Source organism: Achroia grisella, unplaced genomic scaffold (genome assembly GCF_030625045.1).
Source record: "Achroia grisella isolate CSIRO2021 unplaced genomic scaffold, CSIRO_AGI_Agris_v1 utg5633, whole genome shotgun sequence".
NCBI lineage: Eukaryota > Metazoa > Arthropoda > Insecta > Lepidoptera > Pyralidae > Achroia > Achroia grisella.
The window spans coordinates 200,615-213,792 of NW_026712943.1; the positions used below are offsets into that span (position 1 = coordinate 200,615).

General features: G+C 34.3%; 1 protein-coding gene across 1 annotated transcript in view; it reads left to right on the forward strand.

Annotated features, from left to right (window-relative positions):
* Positions 1-13,178, forward strand: part of LOC131848576 (endoplasmic reticulum mannosyl-oligosaccharide 1,2-alpha-mannosidase) — a 31,967-nt gene that overhangs the window by 14,907 nt on the left and 3,882 nt on the right. The window contains exons 4-10 of the mRNA XM_059198493.1: positions 304-444; positions 2,814-2,916; positions 3,540-3,725; positions 4,954-5,102; positions 6,641-6,829; positions 7,592-7,779; positions 11,925-12,033. Of these exons, the coding sequence (XP_059054476.1) occupies positions 304-444; positions 2,814-2,916; positions 3,540-3,725; positions 4,954-5,102; positions 6,641-6,829; positions 7,592-7,779; positions 11,925-12,033 (1,065 nt within the window). The remainder of the gene's footprint in view (positions 1-303; positions 445-2,813; positions 2,917-3,539; positions 3,726-4,953; positions 5,103-6,640; positions 6,830-7,591; positions 7,780-11,924; positions 12,034-13,178) is intronic.

Consider the following 13,178-nt stretch of genomic DNA (forward strand, 5'->3'; position numbering starts at 1 on the left):
ATAATTTATATTCTGAACTGAAAATGAAGACAGACAATTTACATGAATTTGTAACGAGGATGTCGTCTTATAATTTTTGAATTAATTAGTTAATACTTTACCGTAATTGTTACTTACTAATAAACCGAATAATCTGTATTGTAGGTATGTTTATGTTTAAAAAAATTAGTACTGTAGAATCATTGTGACGAACATCCTAACAGACTTGTGAGGTCGGAGCAGGTGGCCAATAATTTAATAATATTAATTTGGTGGCCAGTAATTTAATCATAATTAATATTAATTTATTTTTATCCTTTTCAGAGATGGAATCGACTGTCCCGCCTGCAAAGGTCTATATTTTCAGCACTATTCCTAATAATAGCAGCTAGTGTAATATTGTTTTACTCTTCGAAGGTGAATACGACAGATTTATATAAGAATGGTGATAGTAATATAATTATGGTGAGTGGTCATTACATTATCATCATCTGCTTTTTCCTTATCCATTTATTTGGGGTCGCCGTAAAAAGTTTTTCTCTTCCATACATCCCTGTTCGCAGTCACATAGTTATTTACTCCCTTTCTTACCATATCATCTTTCACAGAGTCCATCCATGTTTCATCTGCTTCTTCATATGTAACACCTTCCTTAAAATATTATCTTCATTCCTACGCATTACATATTCATACAAGGATAGACATTACACTTCAACCTCTCCGACACCGGCGCCATTTTCATACTTCCTCTAATGTATTAATTCTTTATCTTATCCATTTTTCACACCACACATCCACTGCAACATTCACATGAGTGGTCATTACATGTATTAGTTATTTATAGTTGGACAGCAGGCCGGTTGTCTATCCCCCTTGGTCGCATCGTAGTTAATTCGCCACGATGTGCTAACTGACCTGATTACATCCTCTTTATTTAATCACCCGCAGGAGTATTAGTCTATATATATATATTTGTTAAAAAAAAGGCTGTTTCTAAGCGTCTATTGGGGAAACTTTTTAAAAAGTTGACGACTTTTCAACTATTTTATTTTCTTTGTGAGCTGTGTTATGTTTTAAGGGTAAAGATAAGGAAAGAAGAAAATATGTGACATTATATTATCACGCATAAAAAAAAACAAGCAACGCAGACAACAACACACACATAAACACATGCTTGTTTGTTCACACATGATAGTAGTAATAAAAAAAAAATCACGTCCCCCAAATACTCTAATATAGGGTATTACAGAATTTGGGGGCATAATATCTTAATTTTTTGCAGTGATATTATAAGCACAGGATAACGTGATGTCCGCATTGTTGTTTTTTTAATGCGTGATAAAACAATATTGCATATTTGCCTGCGCTAACGGTTTACGATGGCGGGGCACCGTTGAAGGATGATAGGATGAGTTTAAAGTCAGATCAATTATCCAGTCCATCCAGAAGAATTATTCACGATGTTTACCTTCTTCCTACCTATGTGCTGGTGGAGAAATGACTTTATTTATGCATTGAAATAATGTATTACCAAGATTTAATATTTAGAGCGTCAGCAATAGTATTCGAAAATGGTTGATACGCTTCGGGCATAAGGCTTTTTTGTTAATGGTTAAACAGATTTCGGAAGTATTCAAGTTCTTTATTAAACTTAACTCCTTTGTGTTACGTTTACATTCAGCCGCTTTCCCTGCCACTCGCGTTACCAGAAATATTGCCGGGCGACAACTGAGCGACAGGGCTGAATGTAAACACATTGCCACTCGCGCTGCCAGTCCTTTGACTCGCGCATGAAAAACCGACAATCGAAGGAGCGCCGGGCAATGCGAGTGGCATTGGAAGTATCGTGTTGACACTCTCGCGCTGCTCACTTCCCTGCCCATCGGGCTGAGTGTAAATTGAGCTTTAAATGCATAAAGTCTGCTAGACCTCAGTAGTCTTATAAATAGCATTGTCATATTTCCGAGAAAGTCGCCAGTGTTATTTCGTGGAACTATATACATTGGCAATCTTATCACATTTTGCTTTGTAAATAAGAATTGAATTTCATTAGCACACAAATTGCAATGTAGGCGCAGCCGGTAATGGAGCTTATCATTTGCAAATACAGCAGTCTAGCTCACTGCTTACAGCAACTGTCTGTGTCTGGTATATTAATTACATTCCAGATAAATGTTATCTCGATTCGGTTAATGCTGAGATTTTTTTTGTTCTAAATTATTGATAATGGTCTGGTGCAACCGCCTGAGCTAACGGCGGCGACTATACACTGGCGGCACACCAGTGGAGGATCACATCCTGAGCATGAGATCAGGTTATTACCCATCGTGCCAAATTCACTAGGAATTACCATGATGACTTCCAAGAGATAACGAGAAACCTAACATAGTGGCTTATGTGATTTACACATTAGACGAAAGATCTATGTAGGTCGCAGTGCTACAGATCCATACAATTGACAATAGCCGAAACGACCCAATAAAAAAAAAATTACCATATAGCTACCTTGTTAGCTATAGGGTCATATATCCACATTACTTACAATCCACATCCGCTGGATGAAGCTTATTTTAGTAATGGGTATTATTACTAATAGGCCCCATACTATTATATGTACTATAATAGGATAGTACCTCTTTTAAAAAATACTATCACAGAATTTTTATTTTGGTTAATCTTGGCTTTTCTACCGGTTGTATTACAAACACAATAAGAGAAGTTCCTTCTGTATTTACTAAAACAATAACAATATATACATACATACAAAATGTATACAGAGTATAACTAAGCATATATAAAAGGTAGTGAACAATATTGTTTATTATTAATTACAGGAACCATTAAAAAACGTGTCACTAGTCAATGAACCCATTGCGAACGATGGTCAACTTAAGAAGGCTGCTGAAGGTGATCCGAATGAAAGACCTATTTTTACAGGTGCGTAACAAATAACACTGTTTCGTCAATAGATGCGTACTACAAACGCGTGTTCATCTGCGTATGCACGCGAATGAAACCTCCAGTCTATTCATCTATACATATAAATAAGATTGGAGTGTCTGTTTGTAATATTGAAATAATTATTTTTTACTTTTATGCTATATGCATATGAATATATCAATACGGTACATACATACACCGAAATAACATTTTTTCCAATTTTTGTCTCTCTGTCTGTCTATCAGTCTGCTTGTTTCGACTAATCTCTGAAATGGCTGGACAGATTTTATCGGGACTTTTTTGGCAGGTAGCTGATGTAATAAAGAGTAACTTAGGCTACTTTTATTTTAGAAAAATAAAGTTAAATTCCACGCGGATGTAGTCGCGGGTACAGCTAGTTTGAACATTAATAAGTTTTATTGTCAAAAACTATAATTACATTTACAATTAAACAATAAACTATATTGCTTCTATGAGCGTCTGACAAAAATACGGCAGTGTGTCTAATGTACTTTAATCTCGCGACATCTCACCATATAGTAAATTGAAAAACACCTCACATAGTTTATGGACGTCCCCTAAGGCGTAAGGTAATTACAAAATGTATATCTAATTTTCAGGGCCGTCGAATGCGCGTCAATATGCTGTAGTAGAGAGTTTTAAACATGCATGGAAATCATATAAGGAACATGCTTGGGGACATGACAATTTGAAGCCACTTTCCGGGATGGCTTTTGATTGGTTCTCACTGGGGCTTACTATTGTGGATGGGCTGGATACGGCCTACATTATGGGTTTGACTGAAGGTAACAATTTATTTTTGTAATTATTATATATACTAATATTATAAGAGTCATATTATAAGAGTCTGTAATAGACCTACATGTTTTAAAAAAAGAATTGGACGGTTTTCTAATAATCTTAATCTTGTTATTGATATTATAAACGTAATAGTTTGTGAGTATAGATGGATGTTTGTTGCTCTTTCACGTAAAAACTACTGAACGGATTTTAATGAAACGTTACAGTAATATAGCCTATACATCAGAATAACACATAGGTTGTAAATTAAATGCGGGTGAAACCGCGGGCACAGCTAATATTTAATATATATGAAGGATACTAAGATACAATATCCATGGAGATATATATTTATTTTTTCGGAAATCGAACCTTTGAAAAAAAGTTAAAGCAGTAATCAACCTCTACACCATGACCGTGAAATATAGTCGACCGTAATAAGGCAACAATAGCGTCGTAATACAGTGCGATAACAATGATCTCGTGTACTCATGTATAAAAAATTATACTCTCAGTGTAATTTTTTCGCGTGCTACCAATAGATAATACGGTCACAGGATAAACAACACTTATGTAATACTATGTTTTGCAATGCAAAACATTTCCATAATTTTTAAAGTCATATTTAGTAGGATGCATATTAATGAATACGAAACTTAAGTCTCTTACATACTAGGCAGTGTCTCTGGCTTCGCACTGGTATACTGATGAAGGCAACGAGGCCGAATAAGTTCAATCTGTTTTTTCAAATGTATTTTATTTATATGAATGTCAGAGGTAGGCTGTAACTGTAGGGGTTTAAAATACAGCGTAAATAAATATAGTCAAATATGTATTTATTTGGTACAAGCTCATAATGTCAATAAAACAATAGAAAATACAAATCACATTATCTTTCTAAATATGAAGTTTAATTACAATTTTGTCTTTTATTCACAAAAGCCAGATATTTTAATAATAAAGTTTCAAGAGTGTTACTCTTGAAACCTTATTACATTATTGTTAATTTAAATTTATGTTGTTTATAAATATTTACAAATATGAATATGGATGGATGTAAAGGGAGGGGCGCTCTAAGAAAAGATGGATGGATTGTGTGAAAGATGATATGAATGAAAGAATATGCTCAGATATGACGACCGATAGAGAGCAATGGAAGAGAATGACATACTGCGCCGAAATAATAGGATAAAGGTACGTCAATGATGATGTTGTTTATAAATACTTTTACAGAATTTGAGGAGGGGAAGCAATGGGTTAAGAATGAATTAATATTTACAAAAAGTAAAGATGTAAATTTCTTCGAAGTCACAATCAGGGTGTTGGGCGCTTTACTCACTAATTATCACTTTACTCAAGACGAAATGTTTCTCAATAAAGCTGTAAGTATATTTCTATGTTTATTTTAGAGAGTTCCTGTTCCTGTTTTACTTATTTCAGACTTGGGGAAGGGGATTGTTAGTAATATGGTTCAATAATCCTATTGCTAGCAATGTACCATGTCAGTTTGATCTCCACGTGGTTCTGCCTGAAAACCATCGTGATAAATTTCCAAATCGTGAAAAAAACCTTACGTTCATCTTATCGTCCTGCACTGGTGCCCCGGTAAGCGTAAACTGTTAGCGCAGGCGGGTGCACAATTCCAGTATTATACTGTAAAAGAAACACACTGCAGTATTCTTTTTATGCTGTGTTTTGTTTGAAGAGTGCCATATAGCAGTGGAATTAAAGAGTATGGAACATGTCATCATAGTCCCCTGGAGTGATAGCGCATTAGAGGTACCCTGGGCGTCACACGAAGATGGCCCGGACAATTGTTTATATGTTGGCTCAAGATAAAGTTTGCTTGCTATCAAATAGGCCGCCAGCATATTAATGACTCTGGTTAATAATAAAAAAATATCATAGAATAATATTAGAAATAGAAATATTGTTTATTCAAATAAACTTAATATAAGCCGTTTTGAATAGTCATATATTTTTCATTCGGAAAACAAACTCGTCACAAGAAATGAAATTATTTATTTGCGAAATATTGGAACAGTACATAGATAAGGTTACATGAAATATTATTGTTTAACAATATTTATCACAATAGGCATGCAAATTATATGAAAGAATATCGAACAAGAAACTTAATATTTTTATTCTTTTAAATATATGTTATTCTTCATTACATATTTAAGATTCCTTGTCAATACAAATTGCCAAATATTAATAACTATAATAATAGTATTTAAAAGTGGATACATACGAATTAATTCGTTCATTCAATCGGGTCATTGGTCTCCCTAAAATGTACATACGAATTAATTCGTTCATTCAATCGGGTCATTGGTCTCCCTAAAATATACATACGAATTAATTCGGTAATTCATTCGGGTCATTGGTCTCCATAAAATATGGTTGAGTGGAGTAATAGCGGTCGATGAGTCAGCTATCATTGCATTCAACCATATTTATAACACAAAAATAGGTTCCGTACAATTTCCGTTACACAACATGAGCCCTAATATTTATAATTAATACTAATGGTGCCCCGACTCGTGCTTGTGTTTGTACATTTGCACAACGCCGTATATTATACATCTATCTACACGTCATACTCGTAAACGAGTGCTGTTTGTAGGGACTGGTCTGCTCTAATCACTACAACTGATTTAGTCTTATTTCGTTACTCAACCCGTTGGTTTTATTTTCTGTGTTACTGCCAGTTGGTAGTTTGTATTCACACACTTCAACTTAAAAATGTAAAATAACAATAAAATTATTTAAAAGGGCAACACGCAAGTTTATTGAATTCCGAATGAACAGTAGATTGAAAAAAAAATGTGATGACTATTCAAAAGTGCTTCAATTTTCATTTGTATAAATTATTTTCTATTCTATTCTATTTATACTATGTGTGTAATATGTACAGAAAGATCTGGGTGATCGTCTGATGGCAGCATTCTCATCACCATCTGGTATACCATACTCGGATGTCAACCTTGGCACCAAGACTGCACACGCGCCCGAGTGGTCCCATTATAGCACCACGGCTGAAGTTACCACAGTTCAGTTGGAGTTCAGAGAATTGTCTAGAGCCACCAATGACCCTGTTTATGAGGTAAGCTTATAATAATTATTTAAAAAATATGTTGCATGGAGAAATTAATACTATGACTGGTTTACGATAAACAACATAAATGTGCTCAATTTTATGCCTCATTAGCTGTTCCCACGACTTCGTCCGCGTGGAAATTAACTTTATTTTTCTAAAATAAAAGTAGCGTAACTCCTTATTACATCAGCTACCTGCCACAAAAAAGTCCCATCAAAATCGGTTCAGCCATTTCACAGATTAGCCGGAACAAACAGACAGACAGACAAAAATTGTAAAAAACGTTGTTTTGGTGTAAGTGCCGTTATATTCATATGCATGTAATAAGAAACGGTTATTTCAATATTACAAACAAACAGTCCAATTTTATTTATATGTATAGGTAAAAAATATTATTTTATTTACTTGATAAATATAATGTAATGTATCCTTGGACAATTCACACAGCGCCATCTAGTTCCAAGCTAATCAGAGCTTGTGTTATGGGTACTAGACAACTGATATAAATATAGAGATACTTTTTTTTGTAAATACATACATAATATACATAGAAAACATCCAGACCAGATTTGGAAGTTTTGGATCGGACTCATGAATACTAATGTTGTTACCGTGCGTAGAATCGAACCCGCAACCATCAGAGTTAAGCGGTGTACTAAACCGCTAGCCCACAGAGTGAGTCAAATGAAAAATATCAATATAGATTGAGTTGTGACATGTTCTTTTTAAAAAACATTAATTTAGATAACTCTGAAACTTATTCTTCAGGATGCAGCCGCTGCAGTGTCGGAGAAAATACACCAGTTACCAAAGAAACATGGTTTGGTGCCAATATTCATCAATCCAAATACTGGTCAGTTCCTACCACACGCCACCATCACGCTTGGCGCCCGAGGAGACAGCTATTACGAATATTTGCTCAAACAGTGGCTGCAGACTGGAAAAACTATCAATTAGTAAGTATAGTTATTTTACTGTCTTCTAATGTACTTCTTGCTATTTGTCTTGTTCCTTTGGATGTGACGCAATTGTTTTCTACTTTCATTATTTTGTGTATATATTGCATGTATTTGTATATACTTATATCTATATATCTGTATTTTATACATAATATGTTATGTCTGTGATTTTCTAACATTTCTTATATTATTCTGCATCTAATCCTATATATAAAATTCTCGTGTCACAATTTTAGTTACCATACTCCTCCCAATCTGCTTGATCGATTTTTATGAAATTTTATATGCATATTCAGTAGGTCTGAGAATCGGCTACTATCTATTTTTCATACCCCTAAGTGATAAGGGATATTCACCCCTAAATATATATTTTAAATTTTTTTGACATATTTTATTTTTATTTTGTTATTATTTAGCATTGAAAAATACATACAACCCTAAATTTGCACACTTCTATCACCAACCCCTATTTTTTAATAGTGATATTAATTTATATGGCGAAACACCGTTTGCCGTGTCAGTTAATATTATATATATTATTCAAAACTATTTTGAACTAAAAGTTTCAACAAGTATAGTTTTTGGCAGCTGTATATTGTTTTCATCCGGTGTGTGGTAATTATGATTATCCGAAACCTTATAAAGCTCATCGCTTTTATCATAATAAACGAATAAAATTAAATTGCAGTCATACTTTCTACAACCTCGGTGATCTAGCGGTCTAGCACACCACTTTACGTCCGATGGTCGCGGGTTCGATTCCTCGCACGGCACAAACATTTGTATTCATGAGTATGATTGTTTCTATCGGTCAGGGTATTTTTCTATGTATAATATGTATGTATTTACGAAAAAAAAATTATCTATGTATTAGTATCAGTTGTCTAGTACCCATAACACAAGCTTTAGCTAGCTTAACTTGGGTCTAGATAGCGCTGTGTGGATTGTCCTGAGATTATTATTATTATTATTATTACTTATTTTTTATATTATCTGACTGATATGCGTTGGTGGAGACCAGAAATGTACGTAATTTTCTCTGTCTGAATATTATGGTTATATCGCTAGCGTTACCCCAAAATTGGCACTGCGTAAGTAATTGAAGATTGGATATAAGCAATATGTAGTCTTAATTTTTACGTAAAATTAGGAAAAAGGACGGGAGCTGACCACGTTATATTTTTATTAAATTTCCGATATTTCGGCAGTTTTTCAATGTGTTTCCCGTGATCATCAAAAGTGCTTCAATGTAAGTTTATTTGAATAAATGATTTTTCTATTCATGGCGGTTGAAATCCTACCGAAATATCGAAAACTCAATGAAAATAAAACGTGGTAAGATCCTGTGATTTTTACTAATTATACGTATAAATACCGCGTCAAAATTAAAACAGTTCATTTATTTTACTTTAGGCAAAAATGGCTGACACATTTAACGATGGCAAGACTATTGTACATTGTATGATTATTGTACATTGCGTTAGATCTAATAACATTACGCTGAGCGTTCGTTGATTGACGTGCGGTTCGTTAATGATTTTTTGTTTTTATCATTTTGACGGTCGCGATGGTCTTGCGATTTAGCTCACCGCCTTATTTCCGGTGGCCGCGGGTTCGATTCCTCGCTCGGTACAAACATTTGTATTTATGAGCATGATTGTTTGTATGAGTCTCGCTGTTTTTTAAGTACATTAAGAATGTACATACAAAAATGTGTATATAGGTATTTATATCAATTGTCTAGTACCCATAATACAAGCTCTGCTGGGCGTAGGAATAGATAGCGCTTTAAGAATTGATTGTACTGAGATATTATTATTGTTTGCTATATTTTCACAGTTTTAGCTGATTTATTATTATTCATTTTCTGTTATATAACTCAATTGTATCGTTTGAGATTATCTGGCTAGCGAGCATGTAAGCCAAGCAAAGTAAGTATACAAAAGTACTATATACAAAAGGTCGCGCGTAGTAAATTTATATTTTTGACTAATTCATAAATAAAACAAAATGAAAAAGACTTCGACATATTGCTTTTTTTTACTTGAAATCCTGTCCCAGGGAAGGGAGACGGCTACTGTGGAATATATACCGGCTAAGAACCGGGCGTCCTCCAGTGCCAGTTTCGCTTTTAGTGCCAGGGTCGCGAGTTCACATTATTCTATATTCTACCTCGACTGCGGTAGAATGAATACCAACTCCTGGTCTATCCTCCATAATAATACTCTGATTGGTCATGATTACTTCTGAGATTCATCATACATCGACTCCAACGAGCTGCCAGATAGCCTACCACTAGGATTCAGTTATACCCAGCGTAAAGTGGTTATATCAAGCGTCTTTCATTATCACTAATTTTAACCTTCGAATGTCCGTCGTCGGTCGCAGCGACCGTGATGAAGCGGTACGCGCACACCAGCTGTATTTTTTCAAATGAGTTTCAATCTTATTTTGTTTTAAATAAGGATAAAATTGGTTAAATAGAGGTTACGGTTTTGCGGGCACAGATCTGTGACAAAACGGTAATACGGTTTAAGAGGGGTGCACAGATCTGTGTCAAAATGTACGAATGGTTAATGCAACGACGACAGATGATAATGCTTCTCAGTTCTTCTATTAGGATAAGCGAATAGACAAAGGCGAACATATTCATGATATCATCCGACGTTTCTTATGTGAAATCTACATGATCGTATTATTTTTATTTTTTTTATTGGCTGTTAAGCGTGCTATTTGTTCAATTCGTTTTATTTTATGCATAACGTATAGTATAGTTTTAATTTAGTTGCGATTTTTTGTTTTATTGGAGTGGCGTTTTTATTCTGAATTTTAAGTTTCTAATCGTAAACTTTGTAAGTTGAGGTTCACTGAAATGATTAGGTTAAGAGACACTGAAATGCAGCTTACAAAGCAAGATACTTGGCTACTGAAATACGTGAAACTGAAATACACACGCAGGCGACTTTACCCTCGTTATAAAACTATTAGAAAGTTCTATGTAAAAATTCTTATATGATTTTTTCTTATTTGAACTGAACTATAAAAATATTATTTTTATTTAAAGTTTATTCTTAAGCATGCGATTCGTTTATTTGATTTTATTTATGCTAGCGCATGTATTTTAATGTGTTTTTTTATGAAATCGTAGTGGCAAACAAACTGAAGATTTGATGGTATACGTTACACAGCCAGCCTATATTCATGTACAGTACTACAAGCATCACATACGATGACTCCTGTCATACCACTCATGTATTGTTGTTCCAGAGGACAAAGATATCATCCTGTAATTTCACTGCCTAATCGCACCCTTCTAAACACCCTTCCTAATCTATACATATAAATAAAATTGGAGTGTCTGTTTGTAATATTGAAATAACCGTTTTTTACTGCATGCATATGAATATAAATACGGTAGATACATCACAATATCATTTGTTACAATTTTTGTCTGTCTGTCTGTTTGTTCCGGCTAATCTCTGAAATGGCTGGACCTATTTTAAAGGGACTCTTTTTGGCAGGTAGCTGATGTAATAAGGCTTTTTACGGGACTTTGTTTGCCTGATGTAATAAGGAGGAACTTAGGCTACTTTTATTTTAGAAAAATAAAGTTAAATTCCACGCGAACGAAGTTGCGGGAATGGCTATACAATATATAAATGTACGAACGTGCGAACGTAGAAACGTAACGAACTTAACACCTAACGTTCTCTACCAGTCAACCATAAGGCAAACTGAGAAGGTAGTAAGCGGCGCATTATAGAACAAACACTTACGTGATAACTCTTTTCTTATTCATTCAATTCATGATTATAAAGATATAAGTCTATGTCCATGTCCAGAAGTACTGGGTCCGCATCAGTGCAGTGATGTCCAGCGTCTCTGGAGTAACAATCCGACATATTTGCTATGGTATCTTGTATATAAAATTCTCGTGTCACAGTTTTCGTTCCCATACTCCTCCGAAATGGCTTGACCTGATGAAATTTTGTGAGCGTATTGAATAGATCTGAGAATCGGCCAACATCTATTTTTCATCCCCCTAAATGTTAGGGGTAGTCCACCCCTAATTTTTTTTTTATTTTAAGGCAAAACAACGTTAGCCGGGACAGCTAGTATATGTATATATATATTACTTACAGCTTATTGGATGACTACATGACTGCTATTGAAGGGGTCCGGGAGTTCCTAGCCATGCGCTCATCCCCAAACAAGCATTTGTTTATTGGTGAACTGTCAGCTGGTTCAGAGGTAAGTCACATTAAAATATTAGGTACTCGCTCCGGCTTCGCACAGTTTACATGTATTACATATATAAAAAATCCTCTACAATCACTCTATCCATTAAAAAAAACCGCGTCAATATCCGTTGCGTAGTTTTAAAGATTTAAGCATACATAGGTACAGACAGCGACAGCGACTTTATTTTATACTATGTAATAATGATGATGCTAACGGTTTGAATAATAATTCACACAGCGCCATGAGAAAGTAAGCAAAGCTTGTTTTATGGGTACTAGAGAAGTTATATAAATAGTTAAATACATTTTTTTTGGACCACAATATCCACATCATATACTCGTATATAGAAAACACCCAGACCTATATAAACAGTCATGCTCATAAACATAAATGTTTGCATCATGAGAGGAATAGAACTTGCGACCATCGGATCACCAAGGCAATGTGTCCAAAAGGACATTAAAATATACGTACACCCTTCTACCATCAACCCCTATTTATTAATAGCGATGCTTGTACTTTAATAATTTATTTCTCTCGGTTGTCGATAACTCATTAATTTATATGACAAAAGAATATACATATACATAAATACATAATCTATATATACTAGCTGACCCGGCAAACGTTGTTTTCCAATCATGATTAAATAGTATAAAACAAAGTCGCTGTCGCTGTCTGTCCCTATGTATGCTTAAATCTTTAAAACTACGCAACGGATATTTAGGGGGGTTTTTTAATAGACAGAGTGTTTCAAGAGGGAGGTTTATATATATAACTGATTTAAATACACTCGTGCGAAGCCGGGGCGAGTAGCTAGTTATATATATATAATGATATTTTCAGGGTTTATAAAATAAACTAAAATTTGTTTCTCTGTAAACAAAGAAATGTTTTATTTAATTTTAAACCACTACAATTATTTAACACTGTAATAATGAATCACACATATAACTCACCTGTAAACAAAGAAACGACATTTAAAGTTTATTACAATTATTATTTAACTATTACTGTCTTTTTATAATATATTTTATATAACCTTATTCACGCACACTTGTTTTTGCACGATCCATTTTTATGTTATTTCTATTGACAGCTCCCTTTGACACTCCTTGCGCACTCACAGCGCTGAACGCGCCAAAATTTGAATT